At 45.2% G+C, this 24614-nt stretch overlaps 1 protein-coding gene across 1 annotated transcript; it reads right to left on the reverse strand.

Annotated features, from left to right (window-relative positions):
- Positions 1–1793: 1793 nt before the first annotated feature.
- On the reverse strand, positions 1794–2771 carry LOC134167538 (proline-rich protein 9-like). Its single transcript, XM_062626310.1, has one exon. It carries the CDS (start codon positions 2769–2771, stop codon positions 2193–2195), a length of 579 nt encoding a protein of 192 aa, XP_062482294.1. The 3' UTR covers positions 1794–2192.
- Positions 2772–24614: the final 21843 nt, after the last annotated feature.

Here is a 24614-nt window from a genome sequence, read left to right on the forward strand (position 1 = left end):
ATGGCACAAGTGTCACTAATTTGTTGTAAATACACAGGGGAATCTCAGCAATGCACAGAACTAACCACAGGTGCGTAGGAGAGCCATGTGTCAAGGCTTTTGCAACAGCTTTCCCACAGGCACAGGAAGCATGATGAGCATAAACCAACAGGTCTCTTCTGCCACTTCCTCTGGGGTTTTCAGCACCATGTGCTCCTGTCTGTGATTAGTGTGGCTGGTGCAATGCTCACAGCAGAGAGAGAAAGAAGAAAAAATTTAAATGACTAATGCAGCTGATAGAGATGGATGAAGATGCTTGGAATTCTGTCATAGATGACTAACCTATGGGACAGACCTCATTAGTAGTTGCATGTGACTTCCTGACTAAGACATTTTCCATGCCTGAAAGTGGACACTGACACTACACATGTGGCAGCAGCAAGCAGTTATTAGCAAGGCAGTGTTCACTGCTGAATCCCCAACGGTTTGCATTCAAAAGTAGGAATTAGACGTGCATGTTCCTAGTCTTCACATCCATTTTTGTGCTGTTGAATATCTGGTCCACCTCCCCTTGTTTTGTCTATCTGAACTGAAAGGTGTGTTCAGGTGTAAAATGTTTGCTTTACTGAGTCATGTTTTTCTTATCATTATTCCTCTTTGATGGTGTCACCTTTTGGTGTTGACAGAAATAACACAGTAAGAAATCTACTGTAAAAATCTCTGCACCTGCACATAAGGTTTCATTAAAAGCTGATTTGGTAACAGTGTTTACACACTGCTAAATATAACCCTTTTCTTTTCTAGATTAGATATTCTCCACCCTTGCTATAATGATACGGTACGCGGATAGCAATTCTCTACATCCCAGACATGGAAATTGTGTGGCCATCACAGAGACAGAGGTAAGCAAGTCACATGCACCGTCCAAGAGACAATGAGAGCATTGTCTCTGAAACTCAGCATTTAGATGGGTATAATGTCCCCCCAGACAATGGGCTTCCTTCTGTTTCAAAATTATTACTCCAAATAAAGAAGATGCATTTATAAATGAATTAAAGTATTACTGCACCTGCCAGGCATTAATGAACTGAATTAATGAACCAGAATGTCAACCAGTCTATCAGTCATGGATGTGACTTCTCCTCATTGCAGATGGTGAACAGATAGGGAGCAAGAGAGTGACCTGCCTAAAGCCATATAAAGTATCTGCAGCAAACTTGGGAAAAAATCCTGTGAACTTGCAAGACTTGGACCTGTTCCTGAACCACAAAAAGATTCATTTCCTGAAGCCAGATCCCCTACTTTCTATATTCAGTCAATGAAGAAGAATTAATCAAAAATACCACTTTCATTTCCAACAGAGTGCTTTTAAGAAATAATTCATACCTCAGCAAGAGCATTTTAACTCCTTCTTTCTTGGATTTGTGGCTTTCTTCCACTTAAATATACCTTCTAATGGCGTCTAATATTTTCCTCCAAAATCCAGAGATACAAAGATCAAAATGTAATCATTAATAAATGTGAAAATTTAATTTCTATCATTATTTTCACATGGGATAGAACTCTTCTGGTTTTGTATCTGTCAGAAAAGTATTGACCAGATGATGTTTTGCCTACAGTGTTAAAAGACGTTGCTCCACATTATAATGCATTCTTTCCCTGTTTACAGCACTGCATTGCAGGTACAAATTGTCCACAACCACAGCAGTTTTTTTAAATGGAAACTGAAGGAAGATGTTCTTGGGCCCAATGACACTGAAACGAGGCGATGAAAGAAAGACATACGACACATGATGCCATCAATGGTCAATTTTTATTGCTGCACATAGACAAGAGGACAAAGATTAAAAGACAAACTGAGAAATAAAGAACTGAAGGGGAAGCATCTTCCAACATCAACTGTTTACAGAACAGACCTTGCTAAATAACTTCCCAAGATGCCCAGCAGTATAATTATTGGCCAACTGCAGTTACCAAGAAAGAAGTTGCTGAGATAGCAGTAGCAGAAGTATCATAGCAAGCAAAGGGTGGAAACATTCAGACAAATGTTTTCCAAGACAAAGAGAGCATGGGGTAAACAGATCAGGAGAAGTCTCAGTATGTTGCAGATGGGTCTATAACGTGGTTTTCGTTCCATGGATGCTTGTGAGCCTATGGATATTGCAATGCACTGAAGCACCAGGGCCGCAGGCTAGGCTCATGTGTTAAGGTGATCAGCACGGCCGAGAGCAGACAGTGCTACATGGCTCCAGGCACACCGTCTCACATGAATCAACACACTTGGTGGTACACACCTCCACGCATGGGGGTGGGCAGGGCTCCACACACTTGCTGCAGCACTGGGTGGCACAAGGCTCCACACACTGAGTGGTGCACTGAGTGGCACACGGCTTTACACAGACATCAATGCACTTAGGGGGGCAGACCTCCACACACTGGGTGCTGCAGGGCTCCACGCAGGTGGTGGTGCACTGGGTGGGACATGGCTCCACACACTGGGTGGTGCAGGATGTGGTGCACTGGGTGGCACAAGGCTCCACACACTGGGTGCTGCAGGTGGTGGTGCACTGGATGGGACATGGCTCCACGCACTGGGTGGTGCAGGACGTGGTGCACTGGGTGGCACAGGGCGTTGTGCAGACCTCCACGCATGGGGTGGGACATGGCTTCACACAGATGCTGTCACAGGGCTCCACACACACCGTCTTGCAGGGCTCCACACACTTGCTGCATTTCTGCAGACAAATGGGAGGGGGCAGGCAGGGCTGTTTGCACTGCTCGTAGTAAGACATGCTTCTGAGGTGCTGATAAAGCTGAAGACAAAGAAAAGAGATACAAAATCAGGGCACTCATCCTTTCTTCTTGAGCCACAATTCACAATCTGAACTCTTGCAGCATACATAAAAGTTAGATGTTGGACTAAGAAAAGAGCTCTCAGGAAAAATTACATGTCTGAACGATTTCTGGATTCAGACATATTCAACTACAACTGCCACATTATTCTTTCTTTTCTTGGGAACCTGCAAGTACCACTGTTAGGAAGACTACAGCCATAAACCCTGAATTTTATATAACCGCCCACAGTTAAACTTTGCAGAAGCCATAACATGAAAATAGTTCATGTCTTTATTTTCTTAGTTGTATCAGCAGACATTCCCAGGCCCAACTCTTTCATCGTCAGTTCCTCACAGAGCACATCTCCCTTGGTGTAGGTATTGAGCTGCTAATGCCCAAAGATAAAGACCAGAGATCAAAAATTCAGGCACTACTCGAAATCCTCCAGTTGTATATCACTGGAGTACATCACTGTACTATCGTCATGGTATATCATCATGGTACGTCACTGGAGTTGTATCAATATTAATGGGCTCATCCTTTCATAAGAAAAGGGTTAGCCCAGAGCTTACAGCTCCTATTTCTAATTCATTTCCTCATCTTGACTTGTCCCAGATGGCTCCTGCAGCTTTGCCCTCAGGTATTCTGCAGCTTCCTTCTTCCAGATAATGCTTCTTCCCACTCATCTCTTTGAAGTCCCAAAACTACTCTGCAACATCTACTAATCTATTTAATTTCCAGTCTTAAAGCCATATGAAAAAATTAATGAAGATAGAATAAGTAGGAAGATGAGAAGCAGTCACAGCTTCTGAGGAGGTGACAGGACATTTGCAAGATACTTAAGCAATAGTCAAACACCCTCTCCCACATTCCGGGATAAATCCTGGGACTGAAACACCAGAAGCAAAGCTCTCCTGTGATCAGTAATAAATTCTCTTGACCAGAACAATCAAGTAACACAGCCATTGCATTATTCCCTGATAAATCCAAGAAAGACTTACCGGTCCACCAGTGCAGGTGAGTGAGTGAGAAATCAAACGAACTGCTGTGAGCATCAAAATGCAAACCTTTTTATATGGCTTGCATGGCGTCATCTCCGGAAACAAGGGAGCCCAGGGGTATGGACACCTGACCACTAACTACCTCAACAGGCTCCACCTATACATGCTTTACATATTTGTTTGCATCCTAATTTTTGATGGAAACCCTCTTCCAGGAAAAGCATATGATCTTGAGTAAATTCTGCTTCTACCTAAACCCTGTGTCATGTGGTTCTAAATGAGAATGATAGAGTAATTAAAAAAATCAAGTGATGGATTGATTGCTCTTCAGAAAAGATTTAATATGCTTGGATATTTTCATCTCCTTATTTCCATAAATGTCTGGATGATACTTTAGATTGTTTTCAATGCAGTATGAATAGAAAGTTATTATTAGGGAAGATGGAAGATCTGATTTACTATGAGAAATAGCATGTCCTAATTCTTATGGTAAGAAGCAGCTAATCCTGGAGTGGCCCTCAGAGCTTCCACAGACTGTTGAAGTATCTGTTTCTCTAATAATTTTTTAATCATTAAATGCACCCAACCAATCCCTCTCCACACTCTCATTAACAACATGCATGCTCGGCAATGTCAATGGGGACGCACCTCTAGTTACCTTGAGGACCTCTTCAAGCCATTCAGGGCAAAGTAAAGGGGCATTCATTTTAAAAGCTTTTTTTCACTGCCAGAGCAGTGTAAAGAGCTTCAATTTAAGTGGCATTTAGGCCCAGGACTTTGAGTTAGCATATTGAAGCCCTTTGCTATTCACAATAACTCAGCTCTGCAGCACAGAAAACATGCGTGAATGCATCTAATCCTCCCTGCAGATTTTAAAACAAACCAAGAGCAACTAGCTCAGATTTAGGTGTGTAATAATTTAATAGATTCATCTCTTCCCATATTTTCCTCCTAGAGGTGACCCTGCTGAGTGATGCTGAGCAAGCAATTGTCCTCCAGCACTTTTAGGTCTACCCACATCAGCATCCTCCAACACTTATCTTGCTGATGAGTTTCTCATAGTCTGGTTTGTACAGTTCTTCATGCTTTCCTAGGGCTCCAGGCTCACCTCTAAAACCTAGGTGAGAACCGGTCCTACGTCTCCCTTTCCATAGTGGGTTATTTTATAACCTATTGTTATCTTTGATTAGCAAGAAATTGTAACAACTTCTGAGAGAAATGGACATTTTAGGGGATATAAATTGATCTGCCTTTGTAATATGTGGGGACATGAGAGGGCTGGATTATTATTCTTAATTGACACTTATTTGTGGGTCTCATATATATGAGCAATTTAGTCATTTGAATAGTCACCTTAACTGCAGTGAGTCAGGACATCACAGCAACATCCTTTCCTGTCCATTTGCCTTTGGCGAAAGAGCTGAAGTGATTTTCCACATCTGACACTTCTGGGATCTATTCAATTAAATGGCACGTGTTAAGGTCTCTGGCAGAACCACAGGCTGGTATGAAGGGTTATGCTTTGATAAAAAGAGCACAAAAGATTGCAAACCTGAAACTCCAGGAGGTTTCTGGAGCCCAGGAGGAGACAGACTCCCCTACCTGGAAGTCTGTGTGATGCTGCAGAAGAGGAGCCCACTGACCATTGTATTCTGGTACTCAGGACAATATTTCTGAAAAACTCAGTAAAGAAGAACATGGTCAACACTTTTGGATTTGAATAATCAGGGAGACTTCATATTTCACCACAAAGAGCTACTAAAGATGGAGGCTCATCAAGACTAAAGCCATTTTCCTACAGCTATAAAAATCTTCCCTGCGGACATGAAACACTGAATAATTAAGCAGATGAGAGTGTTAACATAAATACAAAACTTCAGGATGTGCAGATGTTATGATTTTTGATAGAAACATCTCAAACTGATATATTTCCCTTGCAGCTGTTTAGATATGCACCATTTTAAACTGTTCAGCTGGATTTCTACCAAGAAAAAAAGCCCCCTATTATCAACCACAGAAGACTTTTCTTTTAAAAATGTCGTACTTCTGGATTCATTGCTTTACCTAAAAACCTCCTAAATAAACTTCTTACTTTTTCATAGAAATCAAGAGATTCACAGCATGGTAAGACCTTCCCAGCCCACTCTCCTGCGTGTTATTGTATTTCAATCTCAAAGCCTGTAGCTGTATTACAACTGACTTTCACTTCTCATCATTCCCTACCACAACTACCTGGGGAAGGTGTGAGGGTGTGATCCAGCTCTGAGGGCAGCTTCCAGGTGGGGCAGGTCTCCAAGACTGATGGTCCATCCCTTTCCTTTGGAAACATTTGCATAGCTGAGATGCCAGGAGCCTGAACATAGAATGCAATTAGCCTCCCATGAAAACAAGTGGCTTGACTAGTCCATGCCTTAGGGACTATTTGATTGAGTAATAAGATCGTTACTTTGGGGGCTGAGAGGAACCCAAATACAGCACTATTCTGTGGGCAGGTTCCAGGTGGGGCAGGTGTCAAGACTGATGGTCTATCCCTCCCCTTTAGAAACCTATTCATAGCTGAGATGCCAGGAGGCTGAATGTGGAAGACTATGAGGATCCAATGAAAAGAAGGAGCTTGGCCAGTCCATGCCCTAGGGACTAGTTGATCGAGTAATGAGATTGTTATTTCTAGGCCTGAAAGGAGCCCAAATACGGCACTAGCCACCTCTTTCCTCTTTACTCCTGAAGGTGAGTGCTTCAGGAAGAATGAAGCTTCTAAGAAGCACTTTGGGAAATGCTTTTGGCTTTCCGAGCCCTTTCAAAAGCATGGCAGAGAAGGGCTTCCTCGTGCCATAGAACATCCCCTCTCCCAACAGTCGTATTGTATATCCCACATGAGTTCAAGTTTCCCCAGGGATATTCCCTTACACCTTCCCATAAGTTCGACCAGAAGCTACCACCTCACAAACATCAGGGATTTCAGAAGATACTCAAAGAGAAAGGGTGAGTCTGCAGGAAGGTCAGAGTGAAGGAAAAACATGCAGACAGCTGAGGCCAAGCGAACTTTTTTTATTATTGCTTCTCACAAGAATAGGAACAAGGTGGCAAGGAAGAACACATGGGCAAATTCCTCCAGCCACATCAGTACAAAGAGGAATTAGAGAATACCTCTCCCAGGCAATATCCTGGGGGCACAAAGTCACTTAGGTACAAGTTACAAGGAAAGGAATTGTTCTTTGATTAAATACAGCAGAAATGATGCAGAGCAGGAGAAGAAACTGTTGGAGGATTTACTCTTCTTAGGGCAGGAAGGGCACTAGGAAATGGAAGTCCGGAGAAAGATGTTGGCAAGCACAGGGATCAGCAAACCGTTTTCATTCCTTAGGCTTTGGAGAATCCACAGGACAATGGTAGTGCAGAGTAGGGTCACGTTGAGGCTGTCACCATGGGAGCCCCCACATGCAGAACCTCATGGAGCAACGCAGATACTTCATCAGACATCAATGAGACCCAGGTTCAAGAAAATGGTGTTGCCGTTGCTCCCAGCTCCACTGCATGCATTCACGCACCTCCCAGCATTCTGGGACACATAGTGCCCAGGCAAGTAAACGCAGATACTCCCAGCTCCACTCAGACATGGGACACATGAGACCCAGGTTCAAGAAAATGGTGTTGCCGTTGCTCTCAGCTCCACTGCATGCATTCACGCACCTCCCGGCATTCTGGGACACATCAATAGTGCCCAGGTTCAAGTAAATGGTGTTGCCGTTGCTCCCAGCTCCACTGCCTCCATTCACACACCTCCCAGGCTGCTGGGACACATCAATAGTGCCCAGGTTCAAGTAAATGGTGTTGCCCCTGCTCACATCCTTGCAACAGGGATCCACACACCTGGCATTCCGGAGCACATCGAGATTGCCCTGGTTGAAGTAAATGGGGTTGCCCTGAGGATTCCCAGCATTTCTATATGAATACAGATATGGAGCCACAAGAGGGGTGTTAGCCAGATTTCTAATAGCATCTTCAAATCTTCCTAAGGAAGAACTCCCCAGCTGGGCGTTTGGAGAGAGAAAGCAGGGCTGTCTCAGATCGCAACCGTTTTGGAAACTCATCTTTGAGGGATGGGTATTATCTGAAATCAGGAAAGGAATACACTTTGAGGAAAACAAAGACATTCAGCTTTCACAAAGTGTTGCATACCCCTCAATTAAGTAGCCTTTTTTTAAGCGAATCCTGAACAATATCCTGAGAAAACAGCCTCAAATCCAGAGCAAAGCGCTAAGCCTGCAAAAAAGCACTCAGACATTTAGCTGCTGGCTGCACTTACATTTCAAACAACTTCTTTTCTAAAGAAGAAAGAAAGGTGGTGCTGTCTCGACTCAGGGAGATTATACGGCAGGGTCTGAAATCATGGCACTACTCACATATCCACAGAGTCCCTTGCTTTGGGATTAGCTCTATGACATGACTTCCCAAATTCCACCCACACAGGACCTTGTCCATGCACAGGTCCTCAGCTAGAGAACATTAAGTGAGGCATCGTGACAAAAAACTGCCACAAGGAAAGGAGCTGATGCTTATAGTGCAGCAGCTTTCCCACCTCTCCTACAGAAGTCCTTTGAGCTCTTCTCATCCACATTTCCTTCCAGACATTGCAGCCTGCAAGATCCACTTCTTCTCTTCCCTCCCACTTTTTTCCTTTGCAGTCCTAAGCCTTGCCTTTCCATCTTTCTCAAACCCACTAATTTCATGCCTGAAACAGAGTAGATTGTCCTTGGGAAAAGACAGAGATTAGTCCCTTACAGCTACCCTGAGACTCTTCTTGGTAGAGAAGGCACAGCAATTGCAAAGCACACAGCAAATAAAGACTGGTAGAAATTGGCATGAATATTGATCTTCCCTAGACTCAGCTGCACAATAAGTAACATATACAAATCCTGATCAGCAGAAACCATCCCTCTTCTAAGCTTGCTTCTGCAGGTAGCATTTAGCAATTAAAGATCACCAGCCACTACGTTGCTTCCCAGCAAGCCAAGACAGACTTACCCAACGCAGCACCAGCAAGTAGCAAAGGAAACCCAAATGGTTTGAAGAACTCTACAAAATCGATCCTTTTATATGATTCCAGTGTCCGTGTCTCCGGAAGTGAGACACCTCAGAGGTATGGAAATGCATTTTTTAATAATCCAGACCTGCTCAACCTCCAATTCTGAAATTGCTGGCTTACATTATAAGTCTTTGTGGAATGCTGCCACCGAGGTGTTAAACACCACACTATGACTGCTGCCTGCAAGCTGCTATTCCTGATCCACGCATTTCTGCTGGTGCAAGGAGAACAAAGAACTGATGATAGAGCCTGGAAACAATCTCCCTCGGGATTCAATTTGTTTTGGATGAAAGGTAACATAGTGCATTCCAGAGTAAGTTCAAGGGACCTGCACAGCAGATCCAGTTTTGGGGAATTGGCAAGACGAATGTTGTCATAGCCACACAGATGTCATGAACAAGATCTTCCCCAACGTCTTCAATGTCTTCCCCAACCGAGAAGAAAGAAATGCAAGCTTTGTCAGGTGTCGTGTGGTTTTGGAGAACGCACATCCCAAATTACAGTCTGATTGAAAGCCCTCTCTGTCACGGGACCTGAGAGAAGAACGATTTCAAATGGGGCCCTGAGCAGCAACAAGGCTTTGAGCAAACTAAACGGGACTTAGTTCATGCAGTAGAACTTGCGCCAGCCCACAATGGCCAAGAGGTGACAAATGAGCTCTGTACCTCAGCCGTGGAGAATGGTCCTGCCTGGATCTTGCCTGGGTCCTCTGACAAAAACCACCAGGGGAGATTCAAGGCCGACCCTTTGATTTTTAGAGTCAGAGAGACAGGATATGTGAGGTTCGCTCTGCTTCAAATGGGAAAGGGATCCTGGCTGCCTACAAAGGGCTCCCAGCTGCTTTGGAAATGATTGGCACTGAAGAACAGCTCCTCCTGCCACACGCGCTGACCGTGCTGGCCCAAATGTTCAAAGGAAACATCTCCTCTATACATCATGCAACCAGTCCTAGCTGGAGTAAGTGTCACTCGGTGATTATGCAGTGAGGCTGAAGAGGAAATCCCAGTCATCCAGAAATGCTGGAAGTTATCAGGGACTGGCCAGAGGGCAAAAATTTTGGCATGTCACCAGAGGAGGAAGTGACACGTGCTGAAGAAGACCCTGTCTATAATGAACTGTCTGAATGGGAGAAGCAATATGCCTTGTTTACTGATGGCTCCTGCTGTGTTGTGGGACAGCTTTGGAGATGGAAGGCGACTCTATGGAGGCCCCTATGACAAGCTGCAGAACCTGCTGGCCACGCAGATGGGAGTGTTAGCGTAAATAGAAATTTTCACAATGTGCGGATGTCATGATTTTTTATGGAAACATCTCAATCTGACATACATCCCTGTGAAACTCTCAGGACACGTGCCGCTTTTGGCTGTTCAATTTGATTTCTGCAAGGAAAAATCCCTCTATTATCAACCGCAGGACACTTTTCTTTACAAGTATCATACATCCTGATTCCTTTGCTCTAAATAAAAGTTTCCTAAGTGAGGTATTGTTTTTTCCTAAGTGCAGTGGCACCAAGCCCTGGTTGACATCAGGAAGTTCATTTTGCTTATGTGTAGCATCCCTGAGAGCCCACTAATCGTATTTTGGTGAGAAAGCATTTTCACAGAAATCGAGGATTCTCCCCAGATTCTCAGCACTCTGAGGCCTTCCCAGCCCACTCTCTTGCATGTTGGTGCATTTCAGTCTTAAAGCCTGGATCCCCGATGCATTCGACTTTTCCTGCTCATCAGTCCCTTCCAGAGCTACTCGGGGAAGGTGTGAGGGTGTGATCCAGCTCTGTGGGCAGGTTCCAGGTGGGGCAGGTGTCAAGAGGGATGGTCTATCCCTCCCCTTTAGAAACCTATTCATAGCTGAGATGCCAGGAGGCCGAATGTAGAAGACTATGAGGATCCCATGAAAAGAAGGAGCTTGGCCAGTCCATGCCCTAGGGACTAGTTGATCGAGTAATGAGATTGTTATTCCCGGGCCTGAAAGGAGCCCAAATACGGCACTAGCCACCTCTTTCCTCTTTACTCCTGAAGGTGAGTGCTTCAGGAAGAATGAAGCTTCTAAGAAGCACTTTGGGAAATGCTTTTGGCTTTTTGAGTCCTTTCAAAAGCATGGCAGAGAAGGGCTTCCTCGTGCCATAGAGCATCCCCTCTCCCAGCAGTCGTATTGTATATCCCACGTTAGTTCAAGTTTCCCCATGGCTACTCCCTTACACCTTCCCATAAGTTCGACCAGAAGCTACCACCTCACAAACATCAGGGATTTAGGAAGATACTCAGAGAAAGGGTGAGTCTGCAGGAAGGTCAGAGTGAAGGAAAAACATGCAGACAGCTGAGGCCAAGCGAACTTTTTTTATTATTGCTTCTCACAAGAATAGGAACAAGGTGGCAAGGAAGAACACATGGGCAAATTCCTCCAGCCACATCAGTACAAAGAGGAATTTGAGAATACCTCTCCCAGGCAATATCCTGGGGGCACAAAGTCACTTAGGTGCAAGTTACAAGGAAAGGAATTGTTCTTTGATTAAATACAGCAGAAATGATGCAGAGCAGGAGAAGAAACTGTTGGAGGATTTACTCTTCTTAGGGCAGGAAGGGCACTAGGAAATGGAAGTCCGGAGAAAGATGTTGGCAAGCACAGGGATCAGCAAACCGTTTTCATTCCTTAGGCTTTGGAGAATCCACAGGACAATGGTAGTGCAGAGTAGGGTCAACTTGAGGCTGTCACCACGGGAGCCCCCACATGCAGAACCTCATGGAGCAACGCAGATACTTCATCAGACATCAATGAGACCCAGGTTCAAGAAAATGGTGTTGCCGTTGCTCTCAGCTCCACTGCATGCATTCACGCACCTCCCGGCATTCTGGGACACATCAATAGTGCCCAGGTTCAAGAAAATGGTGTTGCCATTGCTCCCAGCTCCACTGCCTCCATTCACACACCTCCCAGGCTGCTGGGACACATCAATAGTGCCCAGGTTCAAGTAAATGGTGTTGCCCCTGCTCACATCCTTGCAACAGGGATCCACACACCTGGCATTCCGGAGCACATCGAGATTGCCCTGGTTGAAGTAAATGGGGTTGCCCTGAGGATTCCCAGCATTTCTATATGAATACAGATATGGAGCCACAAGAGGGGTGTTAGCCAGATTTCTATAGCATCTTCAAGTTTCCTGCATCTTCGAGCCACAAGAGGGGTGTTAGCCAGATTTCTAATAGCATCTTCAAATCTTCCTAAGGAAGAACTCCCCAGCTGGGCGTTTGGAGAGAGAAAGCAGGGCTGTCTCAGATCGCAACCGTTTTGGAAACTCATCTTTGAGGGATGGGTATTATCTGAAATCAGAAAAAGAATACACTTTGAGGAAAACAAAGACATTCAGCTTTCACAAAGTGTTGCATACCCCTCAATTAAGTAGCCTTTTTTTAAGCGAATCCTGAACAATATCCTAAGAAAACAGCCTCAAATCCAGAGCAAAGCGCTAAGCCTGCAAAAATGCCCTCAGACATTTAGCTGCTGGCTGCACTTACATTTCAAACAGCTTCTTTTCTAAAGAAGAAAGAAAGGTGGTGCTGTCTCGACTCGGGTAGATTATACGGCAGGGTCTGAAATCATGGCACTACTCACATATCCACAAAGTCCCTTGCTTTGGGATTAGCTCTATGACATGACTTCCCAAATTCCACCCACACAGGACCTTGTCCATGCACAGGTCCTCAGCTAGAGAACATTAAGTGAGGCATCGTGACAAAAAACTGCCACAAGGAAAGGAGCTGATGCTTATAGTGCAGCAGCTTTCCCACCTCTCCTACAGAAGTCCTTTGAGCTCTTCTCATCCACATTTCCTTCCAGACATTGCAGCCTGCAAGATCCACTTCTTCTCTTCCCTCCCACTTTTTTCCTTTGCAGTCCTAAGCCTTGCCTTTCCATCTTTCTCAAACCCACTAATTTCATGCCTGAAACAGAGTAGATTGTCCTTGGGAAAAGACAGAGATTACTCCCCTTACAGCTACCCTGAGACTCTTCTTGGTGGAGAAGGCACAGCAATTGCAAAGCACACAGCAAATAAAGACTGGTAGAAATTAGAATGAATATCGATCTTCCCTAGACTCAGCTGCTCCATAAGTAACATATACAAATCTTGATCAGCAGAAACCATCCCTCTTCTAAGCTTGCTTCTGCAGGTAGCATTTAGCAATTAAAGATCACCAGCCACTACGTTGCTTCCCAGCAAGCCAAGACAGACTTACCCAACGCAGCACCAGCAAGTAGCAAAGGAAACCCAAATGGTTTGAAGAACTCTACAAAATCGATCCTTTTATATGATTCCAGTGTCCGTGTCTCCGGAAGTGAGACACCTCAGAGGTATGGAAATGCATTTTTTAATAATCCAGACCTGCTCAACCTCCAATTCTGAAATTGCTGGCTTACATTATAAGTCTTTGTGGAATGCTGCCACCGAGGTGTTAAACACCACACTATGACTGCTGCCTGCAAGCTTCTATTCCTGATCCACGCATTTCTGCTGGTGCAAGGAGAACAAAGAACTGATGATAGAGCCTGGAAACAATCTCCCTCGGGATTCAATTTGTTTTGGATGAAAGGTAACATAGTGCATTCCAGAGTAAGTTCAAGGGACCTGCACAGCAGATCCAGTTTTGGGGAATTGGCAAGACGAATGTTGTCATAGCCACACAGATGTCATGAACAAGATCTTCCCCAACGTCTTCAATGTCTTCCCCAACCGAGAAGAAAGAAATGCAAGCTTTGTCAGGTGTCGTGTGGTTTTGGAGAACGCACATCCCAAATTACAGTCTGATTGAAAGCCCTCTCTGTCACGAGACGTGAGAGAAGAACGATTTCAAATGGGGCCCTGAGCAGCAACAAGGCTTTGAGCAAACTAAACGGGACTTAGTTCATGCAGTAGAACTTGCACCAGCCCACAACGGCCAAGAGGTGACAAATGAGCTCTGTACCTCAGCCGTGGAGAATGGTCCTGCCTGGATCTTGCCTGGGTCCTCTGACAAAAACCACCAGGGGAGATTCAAGGCCGACCCTTTGATTTTTAGAGTCAGAGAGACAGGATATGTGAGGTTCGCTCTGCTTCAAATGGGAAAGGGATCCTGGCTGCCTACAAAGGGCTCCCAGCTGCTTTGGAAATGATTGGCACGGAAGCACAGCTCCTCCTGCCACACGCGCTGACCGTGCTGGCCCAAATGTTCAAAGGAAACATCTCCTCTATACATCATGCAACCAGTCCTAGCTGGAGTAAGTGTCACTCGGTGATTATGCAGTGAGGCTGAAGAGGAAATCCCAGTCATCCAGAAATGCTGGAAGTTATCAGGGACTGGCCAGAGGGCAAAAATTTTGGCATGTCACCAGAGGAGGAAGTGACACGTGCTGAAGAAGACCCTGTCTATAATGAACTGTCTGAATGGGAGAAGCAATATGCCTTGTTTACTGATGGCTCCTGCTGTGTTGTGGGACAGCTTTGGAGATGGAAGGCGACTCTATGGAGGCCCCTATGACAAGCTGCAGAACCTGCTGGCCACGCAGATGGGAGTGTTAGCGTAAATAGAAATTTTCACAATGTGCGGATGTCATGATTTTTTATGGAAACATCTCAATCTGACATACATCCCTGTGAAACTCTCAGACACGTGCCGCTTTTGGCTGTTCAATTTGATTTCTGCAAGGAAAAATCCCTCTATTATCAACCGCAGGACACTTTTCTTTACAAGTATCATACATCCTGATTCCTTTGCTCTAAATAAAAGTTTCCTAAGTGAGGTATTGTTTTTTCCTAAGTGCAGTGGCACCAAGCACTGGTTGACATCAGGAAGTTCATTTTGCTTATGTTTAGCATCCCTTAGAGCCCACTAATCGTATTTTGGTGAGAAAGCATTTTCACAGAAATCGAGGATTCTCCCCAGATTCTCAGCACTCTGAGGCCTTCCCAGCCCACTCTCTTGCATGTTGGTGCATTTCAGTCTTAAAGCCTGGATCCCCGATGCATTCGACTTTTCCTGCTCATCAGTCCCTTCCAGAGCTACTCGGGGAAGGTGTGAGGGTGTGATCCAGCTCTGTGGGCAGGTTCCAGGTGGGGCAGGTGTCAAGAGGGATGGTCTATCCCTCCCCTTTAGAAACCTATTCATAGCTGAGATGCCAGGAGGCCGAATGTGGAAGACTATGAGGATCCAATGAAAAGAAGGAGCTTGGCCAGTCCATGCCCTAGGGACTAGTTGATCGAGTAATGAGATTGTTATTCCCGGGCCTGAAAGGAGCCCAAATACGGCACTAGCCACCTCTTTCCTCTTTACTCCTGAAGGTGAGTGCTTCAGGAAGAATGAAGCTTCTAAGAAGCACTTTGGGAAATGCTTTTGGCTTTCCGAGCCCTTTCAAAAGCATGGCAGAGAAGGGCTTCCTCGTGCCATAGAGCATCCCCTCTCCCAGCAGTCGTATTGTATATCCCACGTTAGTTCAAGTTTCCCCATGGCTACTCCCTTACACCTTCCCATTAGTTCGACCAGAAGCTACCACCTCACAAACATCAGGGATTTAGGAAGATACTCAAAGAGAAAGGGTGAGTCTGCAGGAAGGTCAGAGTGAAGGAAAAACATGCAGACAGCTGAGGCCAAGCGAACTTTTTTTATTATTGCTTCTCACAAGAATAGGAACAAGGTGGCAAGGAAGAACACATGGGCAAATTCCTCCAGCCACATCAGTGCATAGAGGAATTAGAGAATACCTCTCCCAGGCAATATCCTGGGGGCACAAAGTCACTTAGGTACAAGTTACACGGAAAGGCATTGTTCTTCAATTAAATACAGCAGAAATGATGCAGAGCAGGAGAAGAAACCATTGGAGGATTTACTCTTCTTAGGGCAGGAAGGGCACTAGGAAATGGAAGTCCGGAGAAAGATGTTGGCAAGCAGAGGGATCAGCAAACCGTTTTCGCTCCTTAGGCTTTGGAGACTCCACAGGACAATGGTAGTGCAGAGTAGGGTCACCTTGAGGCTGTCACCACGGGAGCCCCCACATGCAGAACCTCATGGAGCAACGCAGATACTTCATCAGACATCAATGAGACCCAGGTTCAAGAAAATGGTGTTGCCGTTGCTCTCAGCTCCACTGCATGCATTCACGCACCTCCCAGCGTTCTGGGACACATCAATAGTGCCCAGGTTCAAGTAAATGGTGTTGCCGTTGCTCCCAGCTCCACTGCCTCCATTCACACACCTCCCAGGCTGCTGGGACACATCAATAGTGCCCAGGTTCAAGTAAATGGTGTTGCCCCTGCTCACATCCTTGCAACAGGGATCCACACACCTGGCATTCCGGAGCACATCGAGATTGCCCCGGTTGAAGTAAATGGGGTTGCCCTGAGGATTCCCAGCATTTCTATATGAATACAGATATGGAGCCACAAGACCTGGGGTCTGTGATACATCAATAGCCCAAGTTCAGATTTCTAATAGCATCTTCAAATCTTCCTAAGGAAGAGGTCGTGCACTTGGTCACTCCCCAGCTGGGCGTTTGGAGAGAGAAAGCAGGGCTGTCATTTCATAGATACAGCAACCGTTTTGGAAACTCATCTTTGAGGGATGGGTATTATCTGAAATCATCAGGAAAGGAATACACTTTGAGGAAAACAAAGACATTCAGCTTTCACAAAGTGTTGCATACCCCTCAATTAAGTAGCCTTTTTTTAAGCGAATCCTGAACAATATCCTGGTAAACAGCCTCAAATCCAGAGCAAAGCGCTAAGCCCACAAAAATGCACTCAGACCTTTAGCTGCTGGCTGCACTTACATTACAAACAACTTCTTTTCTAAAGAAGAAAGAAAGGTGGTGCTGTCTCGACTCGGGTAGATTATACGGCAGGGTCTGAAATCATGGCACTACTCACATATCCATGGAGTATCTAGTTTAAGGATTAGCTCTATGACATGACTTCCCAAATTCCACCCACACAGGAGTCTACTAGGTTTGTGACAGCGCCTTGTCCATGCGCAGATCCTCAGCTAGAGGACATGAAGGAAGGCATCGTGACAAAAAACTGCCACAAGGAAAGGAGCTGATGCTTATAGTGCAGCAGCTTTCCCACCTCTCCCACGAAGTCCTTTGAGCTCTTCTCATCCACATTTCCTTCCAGGCATTGCTTACCCTTGCAGCCTGCAAGATCCACTTCTTCTCATTGCTCTCTACCCACTTTTTCCCTTTGAAGTCCCAGCTTTGCCTTTCCATCTTTCTCAAACCCACTAATTTCATGGCTGAAACAGAGTAGATTGTCCTTGGGAAAAGAGAGAGTTTAGTCCCCTTACAGCTACCCTGAGACTCTTCTTGATAGAGAAGGCACAGCAATTGCAAAGCACACAGCAAATAAAGTCTGGTAGAAATTAGAATGAATATCGATCTTCCCTAGACTCAGCTGCACAATAAGTAACATATACAAATCCTGATCAGCAGAAACCATCCCTCTTCTAAGCTTCCTTCTGCAGGTAGCATTTAGCAATTAAAGATCACCAGCCACTACGTTGCTTCCCAGCAAGCCAAGACAGACTTACCCAACGCAGCACCAGCAAGTAGCAAAGGAAACCCAAATGGTTTGAAGAACTCTACAAAATCAATCCTTTTATATGATTCCAGTGTCCGTGTCTCCGGAAGTGAGACACCTCAAGGGTATGGAAATGCATTTTTTTAATAATCCAGACCTGCTCAACCTCCAATTCTGAAATTACTGCCTTACATTCCATTAAGAATTACATTGTAATTCTTAATGGAATGTGGCCACTGAAGTGTTAAATGCAACAATATCAGTGCTGCTTGCAAGTTTTTATTCCTGATCCATGCATGCTGGGGGATCAGGAACAAAGAACTCATGATAGAGCCTGGAAACAATCCCCCTCGGGATTAAACTCGATTTGAATAAAAGGTAATTTGGACATTCCAAAGGAAGGTCAAGAGACCTGCGCAGGAAATTCAGTTTTGGGGAATTAAAAAAGGCAAGATGAATGTTGTCATAGCCACACATATGTCATAAATAAGATAACAGCAACGCCTTTATCAACCAAGAAGAAAGAAACACAAGGTTTCTCAGGTGTTTTGTGTTTTCCAGGAATGTACATCCCAAATTACAGTCTGGTTGAAATCCCTCTCCATCACAGGACCCAAGAGAAGAACGATTTCAAATGGGGCCCCGAGCAACAACACGGCTTTGATCAAATTAAATGGGACTTTGTTCATGCAGTAGCACTTGGCCCAGCCTGAACCAGGCAAGATGTGGCAAATGTGCTCTGCACCGCAGCTTTGGAGAATGGTCCTTTCTGGTGCCTCTGGCAGAAAGCACCTGGAGGGACTCGAGGTCGACCCCTCGGCTTTTTTAGATGATGATGCTGGGGATCCGAGACCTGCTATACTCCAACTGGGAAAGAGACTGTGGCAGCCTATGAAGGGCTTCCAGCTGCTTCGGAAGTGATCTTGGATGACAGATTGGTACTCTTCTTCAAGGACTGTAGCAGTAGGAGAAAAGGTAATGGGCTTAAACTCAAACTGGAGAAGTCCAGGTTAGATATAAGAAAGAAGTTCTTTATTGAGAAGGTGGTGAAGCATTGGAACTTGTTTCCCAAAGTGGTAAATGCTCCATCCATGACAGTGTGCAATGCCAGGTTGGACAGAGCCTTGTGCGACATGGTCTAGAGTGAAGTGTCCCTGTGCATGGCAGGAGGTTGTAACTAGATGATCTTAAGGTACTTTGCAGCCTTAAACATTCTGTGATTCTATGGTTCTATGATTGGCACTGAAGCACACCTGCTCCAGGCACACGGGCTGCCCATGGTGGCCTGGATTTTCAAAGGGAGGGTCTCCTCTACACATCATGCAATTGTTATTACATGGAGTAAGTGGGTTGCACTAATCGCACAATGAGCTTGAATATGAAATCCCATTTATCCAGAAATGCTAGAAGTCATCATGGCCTCACTATGTCCTGGGCTCTGCTAGTGAGGAGAAGAATGGGAAGCTTGGAGGAAGCAGAGACAGGACACCTGACCCAAACTAGCCAAAGGGGTATTCCATCCCACAGCACATCATGCTCAGTTTATAAACTGGGTGGAGTTACCCTGAAGACCCAGATCACTGCTTGGGTCAGGCTGGGTATCGTTCAGCAGGTAGTGAGAAATTGTATTGTACATCACTTGTGTTTATTGGGTTTTTTTTTCCTCCCCCCCGTTAGTTTTGTAGCCTCTCCATTTGTTATTTTCCTTATCATTATTCTTGTTGCTGGTAGCAGCAGTGGTTTTGTGTTATACCTTAGTTACTGGACTGTTCTTATCTCAGTCCATGGAATTCACATGCTTTCGATTCTCCATCCCCTACCTCCGGGTGGGGAGGCAGGGGGGGACATGGAAGAAGTGGGGAAGTGAGCGAGAGGCTGCATGGTTCTGAGTTACCAGCTGGGCTCAAACCAGGACAGTGACAAATGCCCCTTGGGTGTGGTTGATGTAATGGAAGCAAAGTGTCAACATAGAGGTAAACACTTTTGGGTTGCTGCACAGTGGCAAGATACCAATGCTGGCTGGAGAACCTGGTGCTGAATGGGGGAATAAAGTTCCTGCATTGCACATAAAGAATCTGCTGGGGAAAACAGTCTGGGTTATTCCTGCCTCAGTTAAAGGCAAACCCATGCATGGGATTGCTTTTGCTCAAGGACCTGGGCGTATTTGGTGGGTAATGCGGAAAGATGGGAAAGTCAGGAAAGTCCAGTTTGTGCCTCAAGGAGATTTAATTGAGGACAACACAGCCAAGGACATCAATTATATGCTTGGTATCAATAATATAAATTATATTGATTGGTATATAACACTTCAGTGGCAGCTGGCTAACACTAATGACATTTCAGCAGAATTCAGTGGTGAGTGAATCTGTGTGCATCCCCTTATGTGATGCTGCTTGCCCAGTTGATGCTAGAGACAAAAAAAAAACAGAAGCTGATTGCAAGAGGCTGAGATAGGACTTGTAGGACACACATGGGTGACAAAGCCACTATGCTAGCCTCCTAGATCTGCTCACCTTTCCCTGGACAGTGGCTTATTTACCCATTGCTCATAACGGAACATTTCATGTCAGCCTGTGTGAGGCAGACATTGCTGGCCCTAAGCTCCTCCAGCATCTGAGGAGCACTTTGGGAAAAGCTTGGCCTTTCCAAGTCTTTTCAAAAGTATGTCAGAGCACTGCTTCCTCGTGCCGCAGAGCATCCCTCTCCCAGTGATGATCTGGGATGTCTCAGATGAGTCCCAGATCCCTCCCAAGACTATCGCCTTACACCTTCCCGTAAGTTCGACCAGAAGCTAACAAACACCAGGGTTTTAGGAAGAAACTCAAAGAGAAAGGGTGAGTCTGTGGAAATTCCACAGTGAAAGAAACACTTGAGGACAGCTGATGCCAAAAGCAGTTTTTTTATTATTGCTTCTCACAAGAAAAGGAATAAATTGGCAAGAAACAGCAGATGGGAAAATTCCTCCAGCCACATCAGTACAAAGAGGAATTACAGAACAACTCTCCCAGGCAATATTCCTTGGGGGCACAAAGTAACTTAGTTACATCTTACAAGTAAATGCATTGTTCTTGGTGTAGCTACAGCCAAAATTATGCAAGCCTGGGGAAAACTGTTGAATTATTTACTTTTCCTAGGGCAGGAAGCGCACAAGAAGGCAAAGATGGGAGGCAAGTATAGGGATCAGCAAACCGTTTTCGTTCCTTAGGCTTTGGACACTCCGCAGGGCAATGGTACTTCAGAGTAGGGTCACCTTGAGGCTGTCATCATGGGTTTTCCACATGCAGCCCCTCATGGAGCCATGAACTAGCTATAGCAGACATTTCCACGTCTGCTGCAGTACCGCTGGTCACAGCCAGGACTGCATATGTTCCTGCAGCCTGCAGGATCTCCCCAGCCACTTTTTTCCTTTGAAATCCTAGCTTTGCCTTTCCATCTTTCTCAAATACATTTAATTTCATGGCTGAAACACAGTAACATTGCCACTGGGGAAAGAGAGAGTTTAGTCCGCTCTCAACTACCCTGAAATGCATCTTGATAGAGTAAGCACATAAATTGCAAAGCACACAGCAAATAAAGACTGGTAGAACTTGGAATGAATATCGATCTACCCGAGGCTCAGCTGCTTGGTAAGCACCAAACACAAATCTTGATAAGCAGAAGCATTCATCAGTCTTCTAACTTGCTTCTGCAGGTAGCATTTAGCAATTAAAGAACACCAGCCACTACTTTGCTTCCCAGCAAGCCAAGACAGACTTACCCAACTCAGCACCAGCAAGTAGCAAATGAAACCCAAATGGTTTGCAGAACACTGCAGAATCAATCCTTTTATATGATTCCAGTGTCCGTGTCTCCGGAAGTGAGACACCTCAGAGGTATGGAAATGCATTTTTTAATAATCCAGACCTGCTCAACCTCCAGTTCTTAAATCACTTGCTAATGTTGGACAGAGCCTTGGGAGACATAGTCTATGGTGACGTGTCTTTCCCATGGCAGGGGGTATGGAACTTGATGATCTTAGGTTCCTTTCCAATCCAAACCATACTATCATTCTATGTTAAAATCTTTTATCAAATGTGGCCACCAAGGTGGTACATGCGACACTATGACTGCTGCCTGCAAGCTTGTATTCCTGACCCACGTATTTCCTACTTTGAACAAAGAACTGATGATACAGCCTGGAAACAATCTGCCTTGGGATTAAACTTTTTTTTTTCATAACCATGAATTTGGCACATTCTTGCACCTTGCCTTAAGACAACCATAGAGACCAGGGTTACACATGGGATAGAACTCTGCAGGCAGCTTTGCTCTGCTCAGCTCTGAAAGTTTGCTTGCTCTCACTAATGCACAATATCCCCCTTACTGAGAAGTTTATTTCCAATAATCTGGCCATGATTTTCCTTGTTGCAACCTGCAGTCATTGCCTCTCCCCTGTCCCTGGGATCATCTGAGAAAAGCCTCTCCATTAATACTTTTTAGGTAGGTGAAAGTGGCCCCAGGATCTCCCCTAAGTCTCTGCCTCTCAGGAGAAGCAGGTCCTTCAGCCTCTCCCCATCAATCATCTCCTCAACACCCCTGAAACACCTTGGTGATCTCTACCAGGCTCATCCCAGTTTGTTAGAGACTGCCTTGCCTGTGGGCCCCTAAGTGGACACAGCCTCCAGACATTGTCTCACATGTTCCAGATGGAAGGGAGTAGTTACGTGCCTGTTAACTGTATGCTGGAGAGTGCAGCCGAGTATATGGGAACACCCAGGTTTTCTGGGCAGCTTCATAACACCTCTGCTCCTCAGTCAAGTGCAGTAAGCTAGCAAAACCTAAATTTGTCATTATTTTGTTAGTTAGGCAGGCAGGGAAGTCTTTGCACTGTGTTCAGATCTTCGGTGTCACTCAGACTCTTTCCAGGACATCTACTGCAGCATCCCATCTCTATGCAGAGATGCTCCAGGGTGATGAACTGTCTGCGTTTGGTGCTCTGACCATAGTGTCAGTGGCAGTAGCCCTTTCTGGTTTGCTGTGCACATCTCTATCGTATAGCTGGCTAAACTGAGACTGAGATGATACACCATGCACAGAAGATAGAGAACAGTGCACAATTCAACAGCATGGTGTCACTGTTTTCTGCCTGCCACAGTTGCAATCAAGTGAAGATGTTCTTGTGTGAAAACCTCTCATTATAAGAGAGAAGGGAGAGCCAATTAGTGAATTGCCTGTGAGAGATCAAAGGCTCAGAAACTTCCTTCTCTGCTCACTCTAAACTAGCCTTTAGTCACTTGGTAACACAAGCATCAAACCAGTATTACTTGCATGCGGAGATGAAGGTGTTTATTATCTGGAGACTAAGGTATGGTTTTGTGTCTGCATGCTGTTCTCCCTTTTAATTTGTGTGCCCCTGCTACTGAGCATGGTGGTGCCAATGTAGTGGCTTTTGCCTATTTAACTGGAAATAAATCAATCTGGGAAGCTTGACCACTTGTGTTGCCAGTTCACTGCTGACCAAAGGATTTTGAATTAACCCTCAGTGTAATTCAGCTGACTCGGGTGAACCAGTGCACTGATGGGACAAAGGTGGTGGTCACTTCTCCTACAGCCCATCTGTTCCTTGGGGGTGTACCTGCATGAGGATAAAGGCAACATCATGGCAGCTTAGTAGTGTTGTGTTGTTTGAGTCAGAGCTTCAGGAGAAAATGCAGAACTGCAAAACATCACAAGACTAATGACAAGACAGAGTTTCCAGGAGTCCCTCAGGACACTGCCACCAGCAGCACCATATCTAAACAGGACAGTGACAGAAAGAGGTCAAATGTGGCTAAAAACAAAAGATCCTCCAAACTTCACCTCCCATCCTGTCTCTAATGGCATGCAGGATGTGTTGGGATGGAGGATGCTTTGCAAAAAACACGACTGACTGACTATTTGAGAGCAAGCAAACAACCATTCGTTCCTAAATACTTCTCTGGCGTCAACCCTGCTGAAAGGACATGTGAATTTACAAGCCATCTTTGCCCACCCGAGGTTACACTATAGGCATGGAAATAGCCAGTTTCCATTAAAAATCACTAGTCGGATAATTCATCACAGGGCAGAGGCAGAGCAGGTCTGCGTTAACAAAGGGTAGCCTGCATGTGTGCCTGGGGCACCTCATCTCAAAGGCTAAGCTCTTGATTATACAAGGTAGATCCCAGGTTAAAGTTGCTCTGCTTGTTAGCCATCTTTATTTGCTAGTCCTGAGCTGGGTAAGTATCTTTGGGATTGTATAAACCTAAGCCTATCGCTGGTGTTAATTTTCTGCTATGTGTTGAAATAGATTACTGCTAGCAGCTGTGTAAGGGAAATAATTTGTTGGCTCTCACACCTTCTCAGTGACAAGGATTTTAAGAGATTTGATCTTCCTTCACACTTGCTCTAATTCCCATGGACGCTCTGCAAACTGCTTCCTGTTGTCTCAGCACTAGATTTAGAGGGATAAATTACTGTCTTGCTCACTGAGCACGTACACAGCAGGCAGAAGCCAAAACTGCTGTGCATGTAGTTATTGTCTCAGTGGCGAAGTGACTGCAGCATCACATACAGCAGCGACGGAGGTCCCAGGTAAGAGCACCCAGCCTCATGGCAATCCTAATCAACCACACCTTTCTTTTACCTCTTTAGCCTATTGCTGCTTTTAGCCATGGTAAAGGTAGGACAGTGAGAGCTGCACCTCCTGCAGCTGCTGCGAGATGGGTACTGTCCTGCAAGAGAGCTTTGGGACAAGCAGAAAATCCCTGGAAAGGGATTAACTTAAAGTTTATAAACTTGCTGAAAATGATAATGAAATCTACTCTTATCTATGCAGGAAAATGCTGTTAGAGTGAATTTTTGGGGCTGGAAACAGATTTGAATAAGATAAGCTGAGCTTGGAAATTTATCCAGAAATACAGAGTGACCAAAGTTCTTTTCATAAGAAGTGGTTGCAGAATTTAAGGAAACAGAAGATTTTTCTCTCTATTCATTGTTTCAAGACCAAAATGTGGCACAAACAGCAAGCATCTTGCTGAAGGGCTCACCAGCCAAGAAAATGACTGATTCTTTGGGTTGGGAAGACAATAAATTGTTTTTTCTTTTTCTTTCAGGCTTGCCTGCAGTGCAGAAAGATGACTTCCCAGTGCAAGGAGCCCTGCCTGTCCCCCTCTGC

Source organism: Pezoporus occidentalis, unplaced genomic scaffold (assembly GCF_034315485.1).
Source record: "Pezoporus occidentalis ecotype Australia unplaced genomic scaffold, CSIRO_AGI_Poc_V1 ctg29, whole genome shotgun sequence".
In the NCBI taxonomy this organism is placed as follows: domain Eukaryota; kingdom Metazoa; phylum Chordata; class Aves; order Psittaciformes; family Psittacidae; genus Pezoporus; species Pezoporus occidentalis.

Excerpts from the sequence above, each read along its gene's own strand:
- LOC134167538 (XM_062626310.1), bottom strand. The coding sequence starts at position 2,771 with ATGTCTTACTACGAGCAGTGCAAACAGCCCTGCCTGCCCCCTCCCATT.